General features: G+C 50.7%; 1 protein-coding gene across 1 annotated transcript in view; it reads left to right on the forward strand.

The window, feature by feature from the left end:
* LOC128730161 (MOXD1 homolog 2-like) overlaps window positions 1–15,619 on the forward strand; it is an 85,319-nt gene extending 69,700 nt beyond the window's left edge. The window contains 5 exon segments of the mRNA XM_053823194.1: window positions 5,189–5,467; window positions 10,624–10,818; window positions 12,192–12,862; window positions 12,951–13,119; window positions 14,419–15,619. Of these exon segments, the coding sequence (XP_053679169.1) occupies window positions 5,189–5,467; window positions 10,624–10,818; window positions 12,192–12,862; window positions 12,951–13,119; window positions 14,419–14,814 (1,710 nt within the window). The 3' untranslated portion in view covers window positions 14,815–15,619.
* The last annotated feature ends 406 nt before the right edge of the window (window positions 15,620–16,025 follow it).

The raw sequence follows: 16,025 nt of genomic DNA on the forward strand, positions 1-16,025 counted from the left end.
TCTCGTTTTCTTTCTTTGCACTCCCGCAATCTCGTAGCTCGAGTGGCAACCGTAAAACGCCAACCTACTGCAGCCAAGTGCACTCCACCGGTTGCACTTCTGCCATCGATCGACGTCTCCATTTAGCACGATCGGTCTCAACGAGTATGCGTGCGTGTGTGTGGGACAGTAAGTGCCACCGGCAATGGCCGTCGAGTGGTTTGCCATCTCAAGCGAACGCCAGTGGTGACTGATTGAAACCGAATCCCCGACACGCATCGCATCAGCGAAAAGGGATGCCAAGCGAAGTAGGGCGCACTGTTAATCGAGCCAGCGGATTGCGAACAGAAAGGCGAGAGAGCTTCACGATCACGCAAAAGGCTGGCGATTTGTCGATCATACGAGCCCGCGGCTTGTCGCGCAATCGATCGCGATCGCACTCAATTTGCTCGCGGCGGCCCGAGAGCACTCGAGCTCGGTGTGTGAGTTCGAAGGGCCCAGATACGGTGGGATTGTAATTAATTTCTCCCTCCAGGTTGAATGCTTCGAACGTGCGTGGTTTCGAATGGGAGGCAGAGAGCAAAAAAAAAGGAAAACAGATCGTCCACACAATGCTCGCTTGTGCGTCCGATTGCAAAAGGGGCTCGAAATGAGGTGACGCCCCGGGGGCCAAATGGCGCTGGCTCCCGCGCAACCTGCCGGGATTGTCCGGAGGATGTTTACGAAACAATTCAACCGAGTCCAATCGAAACCAGCCAGCACAAATCGCCCGGTCACCCGTCAGAGAAGGTAAAACGCACAAATCGATGTTTGCCCCTTACAACGGGGCGTTCAAATATTGATCCTCAAAGGCGAATGGAGGTTTCTTGCGTGAGATGACAGTTGGGGGAAATGAAAGAAAAAACGCAGAAACACCACCGCCGACAAAGCAAATGTATGTGTGCTTTATTTAACAACGCACTGTTGGCAAGAAGCTGCCAAAACGGCGATCACGATTCACGTGGAGAAGCGCAATGTTTGAAATGGCTTTCTAATTGTTCCCACCGTCGCATTGCGTCACTGTTTCGGACATACTTCTTTAACGCGACGTAACACGTGTAAACGCATGTAAATTACTTACCGAAAAAAACACCACAACACAGCACAAAAACGAGATTGAATAATCCGTGTTTGCAGCACCGTTTTCGATCGATCACCGTTCGTTCGGATATTAACGGGTTGAGTTTCTGTATCCTGTAAACTGCCGGGCCTAATGTCAAACCGATTACTCGACCCCAGGGGGTGGGAGTTAATCGTCACCACTAATGTTTCCGCCCCACCCAATAAATAGCCGTCGTTATATGAAATATTAACCCGTCCACCCAGAGCTCGAATCTCCCGGTTCAATCTTTTTCCCTATCGACATAATTAATCGACAAAGCCCGTTTGTGCGGCTTATTTTCATAATTCGCTCACATTGTGCGCCCGTCTTCAGCACGCGAACCCCGTGACCACGAGGACCGATTAGATCCCAAAAAGATGGCCATACAAATCGATACCATTAAACGGACCTCCCCCGGACTGAGGGGCTTCGAAGCCCCCTAGCTCACAGTCGCAATCAATCATTTATGCGCTCCATCAAGATTCCATTTGTTTGTGGTGTGTGGCGCTGCGGTGTTTTTCCTTTCCACCCCCAGAAACCGCCCATTGATGTGTGTGGGGTGGGTGAAGGAAAAAAAAACACCCTTTACCAAACCGTCCCTGTGACATAACACGTGCCCCGTGGAAGGTCCGTTTACGTTTCGCGGTGTGCGACCATTACGAGTGCGGTTAGCGCGATGTGGTTTCCCAGTTCCCGTGTGCCGGAATGAGCTGTAAATGGGGTTTTTCGGAGCCCACTCGGAAAAACGCCTGCTGGAAATGGGGCCACGTTCGCAAACAGCGTGGCCGCGCGCGTTCGTGTAATTAAAATCCATAAAGCGGCAATTTTCCGGCCCAGGCACGGCGGGCCGATTATCTTTCAATCAGTGCGCTTTCCGGACGGGCCGGTGCATCTAATCCCACCCCGATGGCGCCATCACCGGGGACGATTATGCGTGCATTGCGCGTTGCCAACCGGTGGAAGGATTAAATAAACGTGTGCTGCGCAATCGAGCGGATGGGCCCACGAAGATCCACCCCGTGGTGCATCTTGTGGTTGGAAAATGGTGCACCGTAATTGTGGCTGGTCCATTGTCTGTTTTGCGCGTGCAAAGAGCTGCGTGTGCAACGTAATATAGATGCTAGTGCGAGTGCTGAGAAACGGTTCACCGGCTTCAAGATCGCGTCGTTGCCACTGTAATCAACTGCATCATCCGGCCGTCGCACCCATCATCATCATCATCATCGCCATTGATCGGCTTGTTTTCGCAAATCCCATGGGAACTCGCGGCTGCAGCGGAAGAATGCACCCATTCTCAAGCGCGTGCAGCTCGGTGGAGTTACAGCCCGCTAATTGTTCCACTGCTCGGTCGAAGAACGAACCAATCAAGCATGCTACGGGTTTTGCGTTCGGAAGTGAAGTTTCCCAACAGAAGGGGCCCCAGTTTTTCATCCCCCTTTTCGCTAATTATCGGCTGTGATCGATCAGGCAAAACCACGCAAGGTTCTCTTTACTACAACCATTTTTCCCTCGTCGATCTGAGCGAAGGAACGGAGGCTCAGAGCTATCTGCAAGTAGCGCTTGCAGTGATTTTAATATGAAAACGATGGGTTTTGAAGCGAGTTAAGAATCCTGAACCCTTCACCAACCATTCGAAGTGTTAAAACCACATCATTATTTCCGATAGCTTTTTGGTTTTGTCTACGAAAAAGTTCCCACCAAGAAAGGGGCAAAAAATCGATCCAGACTGGCTATTTTAGCAGCAAATTATCGACTTGTCGTACGATTCATCGGACGCAGATAGAACATCCTCTCGGCCAGTCCAGTGCCAACGACGGGAGCAGTTCTTCATTCGCATCGCCTCGCGTGCAAAACGCAACCCACGGGAATGGAAGGAAAAATTCAATAAAACTCTCTGTCCATTCCCCGTTCTCGCTGGTCAATCCCTTCGGCGGAGCGGCATGCGCGAAGAAATCGATTGTCAATTATCAGCAGGAGGGCACAGATCGTGTGCAAGAAAGTGCAAGCGTCTTGCGGGTCCTTCTTTCGCACCGGATCGCCTGGGGATTCCGGAAAGCGCCAAAAGAAAGCAACGAAGCAGGAAAAGAAAAGTGCCACCAAAGCGAAGCTTCCATCAGCCGACGGTTCACGGTAGGGGGTAAACTTCTTCCTGCCCGGGTCGATTAATTTCCTCGCGGCTCACCCGACAGGCGAGGATGTGAGGTGGTGCGGAATTTGTAATCAATTTCCGTGTCACCAGCAGCCGATCGTAGAAGGCGTCGGTGATGCTACTGCCGCTGATAAGTTAGTGACGTTCCATTCGCGGCGAAAGTTCGCGCGCCTGAGCTTTTCCACCGTGCGAAGATTGCTTGGATCGAGCGCCCTGTTGGAGTTTTTCTTTCTTCTGTTCGTTCGATCGATTTGATGCCATTGCGGTGGTTTTACATCGACATTCGGTTCGATGGATTGAAACCGCGCTGTTCGAATGGGTGTAAGGCTCACTATTTAACCAGCGAATGCATCCCACCGAGCTTCCGGATGTAGCGCAACTGGATGGCAAACGATGCGGCTGCACGTTAAGCCAATTAGCAGAATAAATACCACTTTATCCCGGCTCGATATTCTTTTTCTCGCCGCCTTCGTCAGATCTTTGCACTGACGTGTGGCTGGGCGTCAGGATTCAGGACTTAAATCGAACTCAAAGCTCACCAAACCCGCTTTATCGGGCCCATCCTCTGGCAGGTTTTCACGCAAACACGGGTACACGGGAGCTGCCCTCGAGGCTGCTGGTTCTTGAGCACTTGACAGCTCAGGCCACCGTAATCAGCATGCTCCACGTGCGCTCAATTAAATTGCAATTGGTTTGCGACCCTCAAGCGTCATCGCCACCACCACCGACCGGATGGACAAGGTCCGGCCTTTGGCCAAGACGATGGCAATCATCGCTGACTGCAATGACGCTCTCTCGTGACCAGCAACGACGACAACGAAAACGACAACGACGAAACCGACGACGACGGTGTCAATTGCCTATCACTTCTGGGTACGCTTGATAATGGGCCGTCTCCGGGGCAGACACGATCGCCGGCGGGCGACGAAACCAGCAAGGAATTGCGTTTTCCAGGCGTTCGTGGACAGGTTTGCGCGTGATTTCATCACACCGACCGCATGCAGGTCATCATATGCAGTGGGTTTTGCGTCGCCGACGGCACTCGACCCACTAGCCTACGATGCCGTCATTGCCGCCATTGCCGCTTGTTGATGCGGTCACATCATTGGCGGCCAGCTCCAGGGGATAAAGTTCATTGAGCAACCGACCGACCGACTGAACGACCGACCAAACCAGGCAAGCAATCAACCGACACCCCCCGGGGAAGCAGGCCACTAGTTCGTGGGCCCGGATTGCGTCTAGATTATGGCCGGAAGCGTTAAGTGAGGCCGCCGATGAGCAGGTGCGACTGGCAATGCCGCAATCGAAGTGTGGAGCAAGAATAATGGGTCAAACACTTCGGCACCTTTTGCCGGGTGTCCTGGAGATGGAAAAAGAGGTGGTTAAAAAAGCAACCTCTAAACAATCGGCTCGGGTGGGCTTTTTTTTTGCTGTGCCGCAACTTCTTGCCGTTTCGCTTAAGCGCACAAAATTATGACACCAAGCTGCAAGCATTTCCCATGGGAAGAAGGTCCTGACGGTGGCTGAGAGGAACAACGAACGACGTGGAACTTTCAAGCGAACACCAACGAGTCGAGTAGTATCGCAGAAGCACCAGTACGAGTAGTTGAGAGCGGCTTTGGGAGTCGTTCAAGATTGTGGCGATAAAAGCGGTGCAGTGGCCAAGTGCACTCGTTTCGGACACCCTTTTTTGGAGGGCACTTGGTCGGGCGAAAGTTAGGTTCAGGTCCATTTTCGGCACCGGAACTGGGCGATCAATTATCTTAATGGCTCACTTAACTCGACAATTAATTGCCGGCATTGTTGTTTGTGCGCTTTCGAGGACGCGCGGACATTTTTGCGAGAATTTTCAGGACGTTTCACTTATTCGCTTTTCTCTCTCTCTCTCTCACTCTCTTTCTCTCCTTGTTGTTTTCCAGAATGACACGATGCGTGTGATTTATATGTACCACGATAAGGAACCGCACGGCGCGTTCTACACTCCCGGCAGCCTGCCGGATCCAGCCGAAGCCTTCAAGCAGGCCCGCTCACTCTTCCTGACGCAGCGCATCAACCAAGCTCCACTCAAACCCGACCCGCGACTTCGTACGCTCGAGCTGCTCAATCAGGACGTGACCCTGCCGGACACCGAGGGCACCCTGCACTGGTGCAAAATGTTCAAGCTCAACGATATCAATCGCAAACATCATCTGATTAGGGTAAGTTCGCCCGTGTGCTCGTGTGACCCCAGGATTTGTCGATCCGAAACCCCGTTCCACCGGGAGTCCGTGCCAGCTCGGTCTCGCTAACGAAGGCTTTGTTTTTCTTTCGGCCGGAAAAGCGCGCGGCCGTTGCCAGCTGGCTGACGGCCGGGTTTCGCTGATGATTGTAAATTTGCTTCCAGTTTGCCCCAGCGGCTCGTATTTATCTTTCTCGTTTTGTCGCCCCAAACCGGAGTTGGATCCCCGGCCTCAAACGTTTCGGGAAAACCCCTTCGGTGGGAAGTTTATTTGCTCTTATCTGGTTTTGGGGTACGGAAGTTTGGCCCGCGTCCGCTCACAAGGAAATGGCCTACGGTCCTTGCTGGCATGGATTTTAAGAATTCCGAAGACGTTCTCTAGACCATGACGAGCTCTTTGACGAACCAGCCTCCTGCATGTGTGTGTGTGTGTGCTTTTCGGGGATGGTTATATACGTGGCCACCAGCGCAATCAAGCACGCTCCTGGACAGGGACAAAGTTTTTCCCATCATTTTCCCACCGGCACGCCGTTTCGGGACCGGTTGACCTCATCAGCCTGTAACCGGCCGGTGGCCCCGTTATCTGTTTCATTTTATTAAATAATCAAATCGCACTCGGTAGCGGTTGCATCTGCTCCGGCGATCGTGTGCGTCCATAAGCTCGGTCGGAAAAGTGGCACCCGTAAGGATGAACTCGCACAAATTGGAAGCAATTTAAAGAATGCTTTCAACAAACACTCGCCGTTTGACTCCGATTCGCCCTTCGCCATGCTGTAGAGCGAAAGTTGGGAATCGTACGGCTCTGGCGAAATGTCGACTCATCAGCGAAATCGAAATCACTAAAACTCGCCCCATTATCGTCATCTGTCGGCCAACGGGGAGGGTTTTCCATCCCCGGGGGCCACGCGGTGGTTTGGAGCTTTTCCCTCGAAAAGCTGCACAGTTCGCCCGAGGACAGAAGGACGGTGCCCGTGCTTTGATTCCTGAGATTGCGAGAACGAGTGCTTGCGCGTGTGTGTGTATGTGTGCGTGTGTGTGGGAATGCTCTCGGGATGCATCCGAAAATTCCTGGCGCCCAGTAAGGCAGCATACCGGCGATGTGCACATTCATGGGGCCGTAAAAAAGCGGTCCTCATCGTCGCCACGCCGGTCGCTTCTTTATCTCTCGAGCTATTCTGAAGGGGCACCATGTGAAGATGCGGTCACCGGAGCATACGGTCCGGGGACGTCGTTCAAGCACCGGACCCGTACGAAAAGGCACCCATTATCTTAAAACAACACCCATCATCTGGCAAAACACACCACCATCGTCCGCTGGGGCGCCGGAGAAAAGCCAAACGGTGGACATTTTCTGCCGTTCGTCGGTTCGGTTCGGTGACAATAAAGCCGGAGTTCGGTCGTGTGGACCTTAGAAAGGTCCCTGCTGCCCATACTCTGCGCACCGGAGTTGATCGTTGTCGGACATAATTCTATGCTTCATCATCTCGATCGGTGCATCCGTGTGTCCTGGTAGGGGATGAACCGTATGCAAAAGCGGCTAGGAAAAAGCCCAGCAAAATTGCTGCAACCAGTTGTCGGTTTTTCTTTCTATTCCTCTCCCTAGAGGGAAGATGAGAACCGCTTCTGGGAGTGGGTCTTTTAATTTTGTTTTTGAACGAGTCCTAGCGGCAGGATAATGAATGTAGAGAGCACGTGGACGGTCGTGTTTTAGAGTGGATTTGATCCGGGTACATGCAGATTAATCGAGGAGTTGTTCATCATTTATTCATTAGAAGGAAACATACCACACTCAAGAGCAGCGATGGATTGCCCTTTTTCATCATTGTTATCGCACTTTTTATAGCGTGGCAGCGTAAGAAATTAAAGTTTAGCACACATTCAGTAGCATAACGGTTAGAGTCCCGGTTTGAAAGCTTCAAGAAAAGCTTCGCGATCATTGCTCCATTTCTTTAGCCGCATCTTGATGTTTTAATGATATTTTGCTCATTCATCAGCGTCAGCTGACATGTGGTTACATCGAACGGTAACTTCTTACTTAACAAACGCTCCCAAAGCCCGCTGCTTGAAAAGCTTGATTTACGTTATTTATGAACGTTTGCTTCCCACTCGGCATTACCGTTGGTGGGTGCAATATATTGACTTCAAGACTGCTGCCACATAATTGTCGCATTGTTCGCGCGAGTGATGCAATTGCTACACGATAAAATCCCAGCCATAGATCTTCGGCAGGAGATCTACGATGCCCTATTATTTCGCTTTCCCATGGTCAATCCATGGCCGCTCCATTCGCCATTCGCGCCGGGAAGCACAAATCTACACCGCATTCAAATGAACTGTCGCCGCACCACGCGGGCTTTCACCGAAAGTGCAACTCCGTCGCTTGCATAACGCGCTCGCGCCCCCTCTTGTGTGCCAGTTGAATGCAGTCATTTTTCGGCCGCGGCCTCAGCAAACGACGCGCCACCGTTACACACAATTGACGGCGAGCGTGCTCCCGGGGCCACCCCGTGAATGGCGGTGGTGGCGCGTTTGCCTGTTTGTTTTATTGATTTGCTGATATTTGAAATCGTTTTCCACCGAACCGGGTGGAATTTACGGCTGGCAATGGCACGGCTTCTGGCTCGTGGCTCTAGGTTTTTTTGCGCTTCGTGTGCTTCCCACCAACTCACTGGTGCCGCTCACATGCGCTCAACGTGGTCGCGTTTTTCCACGTCAAACTCGTCTTAACCCGCCTCTGGGGAAACGAGAGAAAGCCCGGTGGAACGAACATGGGAGGGAAAAAACAGAGCGACTAGCATAACTATTGTTATCGCAGCGTTTTCCGTACCGAGTCGCACCAGGCGCTGGTTACAAGTGCGCCGTTATTGATGGAGAGAGCGAAAAAGAAACGATCGCGACGCTGGGGAGAAGCGCAACAACAACGACAACAAAAAAGCCCCCAGCGAATGCATTTTGCACTGCATAAAAGATGCATTGCACTCGGCAATGTTTTGGTTTTGTCGAATGGTAAATATTAAACCCCGTCGGGAGGGCTGCTAGTGAAATAACAAAAAGAAAAACGCCACACGAACCCCCTGGTGCTTGGTCTTTTACTTTTCCCGTTTGCGACACCTAAATCGTGCCTTTAATAAACGCAAAATGTTGCAATATGCCGACGGTTCGGTTGCATGGTTGCAGCACCGTGCAAATGGGGTGCATTTTTATCGGTCGCGACGGTGTTGACTTTCCGGGAGTTTGTTTTGACGGTTTTTTTGACGATAATAAAGCGTGGAATTAAATGTCGTTTTTTGTCTGCTTTGTTTGGCACGTAAATAAGGCCGCGATTTTGGCATGCTAGCAGGCGTGAAATTTAAAGTTACATTTTCAATTTATCGCCTAACGTTCTCACGACCATGTAAAATACCCAACGAGTTCATTAGCTGAAATTAGGTAAACCTTCAAGTAGGGCGAGAACCACTCCCAAGGCCCGCTTTAAGCGCTATTATGCTCCATCATTTCGAGCTCAATCAGGCGGTGACAGTTAAAATATCTGCAAATGTCCCCACTAACCGAAACGATTCCCACGGGGCGCGCATCATCACTGCATCATCTGACGGGCCGTTAAATTTAATATCACACCACACAGCGCCCTTTTCCGGTCCGATCGCGGTGCATTCTTTCCTGCCGATCTCGCCGATCAACATTAAAGCACTTTACTTGTAGAGCTGTGTATGTTTTAAACAAAAACACAACGGACGAGTGTCCGGTTTTCGCAAATGCCCGCCGGCCGGGAAAACCATTTCCACCACGACCGGGCACACATACGCTCGCCGGAACCCAGTGTCATTGTCGATGTCGGCTTTGCTCTTCGAACCGGAACGCATTGGACTGTTTTAATTCCCGACCTTTCGTTCCTCCTGACAATGGAAATCCGTCCATTTGGCTTCGTTCTTCCTTCTCTACCAGTGTCAGTCAGATTTATTTAACCGATTCTCGGCAACCCACTGAAACGCCAAACGAACTGTTCCAAATTGAACCAACGACGGTTCCGAACAGAACGGCGGATAACAATCGTTTAAATAGGTTCCATTTTAATTATTGATTGCTCTCTCTCTCTCTCTCTCTCTCTCTCTCTCTCTCTCTCTCTCATACGTTCTCTCGGGATCCCGTTTTTTCCACCCCCTATTCGCGTATAATGTTCGGCCGTTTTGTTTACTGATTTCACCGTTCCTTTGCTGGCTTGTTTCGAATCATATGTTAGCCTTTCGTTCAGGACTATTCTTGTTCCGGACTATCTCGTATCCTTCGCACGTCCTTTTGAGCGCCGTTTAACGGTTGTATTTTTTGTGTCCTCGCCGCCCGAGTCGATTTCTGTTGATTTGTGTTTCATTTTAAATAGCGACACCGAGCCGGTCGATCCTGCAATACATCCGTTTGAGCTGGCAAACGATGCTACCAGCATCAGTCACAGCCGGGGTCACTGGCAATGTTTGTCATTAAATTACTTTTTCCGAGTTTTCCCCCGATCATACGCACCCTCGCTTCTCTTGTCGACGGACGTAACGAATGCAAATCGATACAACAGAGCCACCTGAAATGAATCCGCTCACTCGTCGCTCGGTATTGATTGTGTCGTTATTTGCTCGTTTTTTCCTCCTGCGGCGATTCTCGTTTTTCGCCATGTTGCTTTTTTTCCTCGCTTTTATTTTCCTCCCGATAGCCGGTTTTGCCCTCATTTCTGGGCCGTTGATGGGACACTGTTTGGCTTCAAACTGCACCCACAACCTTCCGCAGTCATTTCTATTGCGCGAGAAGGCAAAATGTGTGACTGTGTGGCGTCGTGAATGCAGCGCTCGGTGACAGAGAAATGTAAATAAATTGTAATTAAACGGAAAATGTTTTTCCCCGCCGGCTCCAATGCCGCAAGGAGATGCGTTTGATGTGCGGCGTGTTGTTTGCATGCCGATTTATTTTTCTATTCCGCCCCCAGCTAACAATGTGGCCTCCAGCGTGAGGTCTACAAATGTCATCCTTGTGCGGGGGTTTTGGTGGAAAATTAAACGAACGAAATTAAACATCAATCACACCGCGTGAAGGTCAACCATCGGGTGCACTATCGTTTTAACAAGCTCTCTTTTTCTCTCTTTCTATTTGCAGTACGAGCCTGTTTTGGAGAGGCGCACGCTCGATTCCAGCAGCAGATATGTTTACCACATGATCCTGCACGAGTGCCAGGGTTCCTCGCCGGAGATGGAAATTATGTCGCGCGAAAACGGCTGCCCGTGCTACCGGACGGATCGATCGATCCTGTCCTGCAACTCGATAGTGGTCGCCTGGACGCGCGGTTCCGAGGTAAGTGTCAAAGCGGCCATGACGTTGACATGGACGCCACGTTGTCGATTTGAATGATTGGCTATTAAACTGCGCCCTTCAATGCGACGCGGGAGCTTATGTTACCGCACCGCTCGAAAGCGCTTATCGATGGGATGGTGGGAGAAAAAAAAAGAAGAGATAAAAAACGGAAAGCGACTCCCTTCGCAAATGCAAATGCAATCACACGAGCCACGGGTTTATTTTGAGCTTGGCGAAGTTTTATTGGAGATAAATATCCCGCACCGAGTTGATTAAGGCCAATCAAAACTAGAAATGGCAATAAAAATAAACACATTCGAAATTGTATTTCATCTGCCATCTGGCCGAACCCGATATTCTATCGCTGTCCTGGAGCGCTCTTCCTTCGTTTATGGCCTTTGGTTGTTCGTTCCGGAGTCGGAAAATGGCCCTTCTCCCCGCCGGAAAAAGCTGGGAAAACAACTGCCACTCCCCTCAATTAGTACGGTGGAGTTCGATGAAATTGAAACGCATAAAAAAGGGCAACCCACCGGGCGCACCCTTCACGATGGACCCATTAGAGGCCATTGGCAGCCGCATAAACTGGAACACGAGCCCGGTGAAGGTCCTGGCTGGCGCACCTGCGACCCTGTTTGGCAACTGACACGCGGCTCGTTCGATTCCATGGTTCCATTTTCGCAACAACGACCACAAGAAAGCGGCACCCCGGCGTCACGCTGCGTAGTAAATCGGTTACCATATTTATGTTCTTTTGCTGTCCCACCCGACTCCGCCAGGGTCCTGTGCTTTCGCTGTCCCTGGAGGCTCAGTTTTTCCACATAAAACTTTATGGTTTTCAATCAAAATCCCATAAAAAAGCGCGCTAGAAAATCGCCCAACCGAACGGACGAAGCCTAAAGCGGGGCCCGATTTTTGGTGAGGGGCAGCCCACAATCGCATCGGCACCACCACACCGGATGTGTGTATGTTTCTGGTTTATTTATAAACATTTGTACAAAACAATTTCTCTTCCCGCGCGACCCGCGTGTCCAGCGTTGCCTCGCGAGCTTCCGTTTGTTTTGCCAGCCCGGTTGCTATCAATATTTTTACGACTTGTGTTATTTGCTTTGTTCGGGAATTACTACCAGCGGCCGGATAGGGGGGTCCCTGTTTTTTGGGTCGACCTTCCTTTTCCCGGGGTTTTGGCGATTGGCCAAAGGACGAGCGATGCTGGCCCACCACCGAGCAATAAATAAATTTCTTGCTTATTGTTTTTTAATAGAGCCCGATCGACCGACCAACCGGCTGGCAATTTTGGCTACCCAACCAAACCAACCAGCACTCATTTTTTGCATTCTCTCTCTCTCTCTTTCTTTTTCTTTCGTCCTGCATAGGGTTTCTCTTTCCCGAGCCAAGTCGGGTATCCGCTAGATTCGAACCAGGCCCGTTTCTACCTGATGGAGACGCACTACAGTCTGCCGGATCGGGAGTACAGCTGGCCATCTACAAAGCCGAAAGTGATGGTGGATAACTCCGGCCTTCGGCTGTACTACACTGACACTCTTCGGCGTGAGGACGCAGGTGTCCTGTCGGTCGGGATGGACCCGAACTGGCGGCATATCATCCCACCCGGTCAGGAGCACGTTGTATCCGAGGGTCACTGCGTGGGCGAATGCACTCAGCGGGCTTTTCCACGTGATGGAGTTCACATTTTCGCCGTAATGATGCGCACGCATCAGATCGGTCGACAGATCAAGCTCCGGCAGATTCGCCACCGTGAGGAACTTCTCCCGATCGCGCATGATCGTAATACGGACTGGAACTATCAGGAGTACCGTCGATTATCGGCCCCAGTGCGGGTCCTTCCAGGTGATCGACTCATCGCCGAATGCATCTACGACAGCTCGGGTCGGACCGCAATCACGCTTGGTGGGTTGACGACGCGCGAAGAGACGTGCCTGGTGTTGGCGTTGTACTATCCCCGGCAGAAGGAGCTCACGACCTGCCACTCGCTGCCGAGTCTGCCCACCGTAATCAACTCGCTTGGCATTAACGAGCTGGTGCCGTAAGTAGTCCTGATCGCGCGAATCCACGTCAACTAAGCCAAGCCCAATCCATCATTCTTGTTTGTTTCTTTTCGCTTTCATCTGCAGGGGCTCGAATCCGGTGCGGATCGCATCACCACCGGAACTGTCTGGAATGACCCTCGAAACGCGCCTGATCTCGTACGACTGGCGGAACAACTTCCGCAGCTTCCAATACGTCACACGCCGAGGAACCTTCAAGCCACTTTGCTGGAGCGCCAAAAACCAGCCCGTGCCGGTAAGCTACATCCTTTCGTGTGGTTAACCGTCTTGGTTCGGGAGCTTTACTGTAACCGTGGGCTAAATGGATGGAGAAGTGTTATTACGCCCCCGAAAACCAACCCTTGAAACTTGATAGATGTCACGCTTGAAAGTGTACGTTTGAAATGTGACCCCTTCGCGTGGTTGCCGATTTTGAATCCTCGGGAAAACCCCTCAATGGATTAGTGGGTATTTAAGCTCCGAGAAATCCATTGGGTTCTTGAAAGAGATGCTGGATCTAACATTAAAGGGATGTTTGCTGGATTCCTCAAAGAAATACCGGCCCACGTTTCGAAACAAGGAAATGGCACACCGATGTGGTGGATAACATTTCAAAGGACACATTAATACCATTAGAGCAGCCCTTTATCTGGCAACTGAAGATTGCGGTCATTCGACTTCCTTCCCCGAAGGCTTCAGTTGCAAACAATTGGGTCGATTGAATCGACAATGCCCAATCGATCCGATGTTAAGCGTTCGATTCGGACCATTCGATTAAACAAATCGTGCATCGAGCAAACGCATTTTTGAACCTAATAAAATCCAGGGCTCCTACATGCGTTGAGAGCATCAAAGCCGAGCTCCATACTCGAAATGGAGCAAATTTCCTGCGATTTAAATAAATGAAACATGTACAATAATCCTTCCTGCAGCTCGTGCCATTCGCCAAGGCCGGATGCATCGTGCAAAATTTATTCACACACTCGGCCCCATGCCGGGCACTTCCGGGCTGAATTGCCGAAGCGCCGAAGGACGAGTGCAAATCAAATGGGTCCCGGAATGCAACAAAGTCCTATGCCTAAAGCCTCATGCATTAGCCACGTGCAGGCTTCTTGCGAAGCAGGATGACTCGAACTAGGTCCAAGCCAGCATCCCGAGCAAGCCGAGGAAACCGTGTGCATTTCCGTTCGCCTTCCGGTGAGCTTCTTGGCTCGGTGACTGCTGCTCGGTGGTGGCCGGTTGGAAATAAATTTTATTGATAAGCACCCCAGCTGGCAGCCGATGAATGTTGCACCGGTTCTCCCATGAATCCGTGCACAATTTATCGGCTGACGTTGAATTATTGCCAGCCAGCCGGCGGCACAAGCGACGAAGACGGTAGCCAGCCGAGTCTTGCTGGCAATTATTAGCTATAAATTGGCACATCTAGGGGCTTGAGGGTTGTGCGATTTTCCAACCAAACGCCAGCTTGTCCCCGTGGCACCGTTATCTAAAACCTTCTCTCTTTGCTTCTTATCGCTTCTCTCTCTCTCTCCTGCACCCGACGGCGGCGCAGGGCACGGAAAATCTGGAAGGGTTTGCGCCGAACATCACCAAGTCATACAAGATCATCCGGTCCTGCAGCTTCGTCGGCAGCACGAAGGTAGCCAACGTGTTCTTCCAGAACCGGAACCGGTACGTGACGGAGTCGGAGGCAAGCGTGGATCGGACGCTGGATGCGGACAGCGACGAGGACGACAATACCGACAGCAACAACGTGATAGAGGGCGCCGCTAGGAGCAAGGTGTCTCGCAGCTCGGTCACCGAATCGATGGGTCTTAGTGGCGGCCCAGCCACGTTCCGGCCGCTCGGTTCTGCACCGAAGATGTTCGCGTTTCTGCTGTTTATCATCTTTCTCAACTCCTTCCGGATAGCGACCGACCGTTCGTTCGCGACCGTTGGGGCCGATTGAAGGGAATCAACCCTCACGACTCGTTCGCGATAAGTAGGCAACCAATTGCACGCGGTGGTGGTTCCGGTGCGTTTTTATTCTACCCTCCGGGTGTTGTGCTCCCGGAATGGCTCGAGAGAATTGCGAATGTACATAAGAATTCGTGGGTGAAAGGATGAAGTACATGCTCCCCGGAAGACAATGCCGGGGGAATCCTTAGGAACGCGGGGTTACCTTTGAATTCCACCAGGTGGAAGGATTAATCTGTTCAGTTTCTCGTAGTCGATGGTAAGTGTGTTGCATAGGAAAAAGAGAGAGAGAGAGAGAGAGAGAGAGAAAATAATGCTAGCGAATAATTCTCGAAACACTCGAAAAGACTTTCAAATTGAAAGGCATGCAAATTGAGGACTATAATATGCAAGTTTGGTTTTAATGTGAAACAATTCATGAGTTCGTGAGTACGTAAGTAAAAGCGACATAAAAGAGCGTAGAACGAACGAAGATAAGCAGCTCGTGGCAAAGCACATAAAACTGAAGCAGAAAAATAATACGGATAAGGGTGCGAAAGAGACGCTAGCCATTCTTCAATCCTCTCGTATTCTTTTTTTTTGTAAATAGCATGCGGGCTTCGCCGTAGCAGCAACTGTTGTGTAAATAGTGCATTTTGTATAAATGAAAATGAAACCGAACCTAAAGAACACCTACCAGTAGTAGCTGAACGTAATGAACCAAAAACCAAAAGAAGAGAAAAGAAAAAAAAAATACACATAAAAGTAAAAATACGAAAAAAAAGAAAATGAACAAAAAAAATAACAAAATGTCAAAACAGTCTCCTACACTCGGTAGCAATGGTGGAAAACTTTTAGATGTCATCGTGGTAGCGTAATTACCGAGGAGCTGAAGCCGCGCAGAAGGAAATATATCTGAAACCCAAACACTACACTACCCACTTGAAAACGCGAGCAACCCGAAACAGACACAGAATGGGCCGGGTGGGAGTGGGACGGACACTCGCACCGTAATGAAAGAAAATCAACTCGTGTCTGTGCCGTTTTCTTACCGTTTTCCAGCCGAACGCGCGCGGTAATGCGGTGTGTACTTAATCCGTCAAAGCAGCTGTCTGTTCCGTGGCCGCCGAGGAGACGAATGAAAGCTCTATTAAAAAAAACCTTTATCTGTTACACTATCGCCGGATCTGGAGTCCTTTTGCGTGGCCAGATAGTTGGTGCATG

This window comes from Anopheles nili, chromosome 2 (genome assembly GCF_943737925.1).
Source record: "Anopheles nili chromosome 2, idAnoNiliSN_F5_01, whole genome shotgun sequence".
Lineage (NCBI taxonomy): Eukaryota > Metazoa > Arthropoda > Insecta > Diptera > Culicidae > Anopheles > Anopheles nili.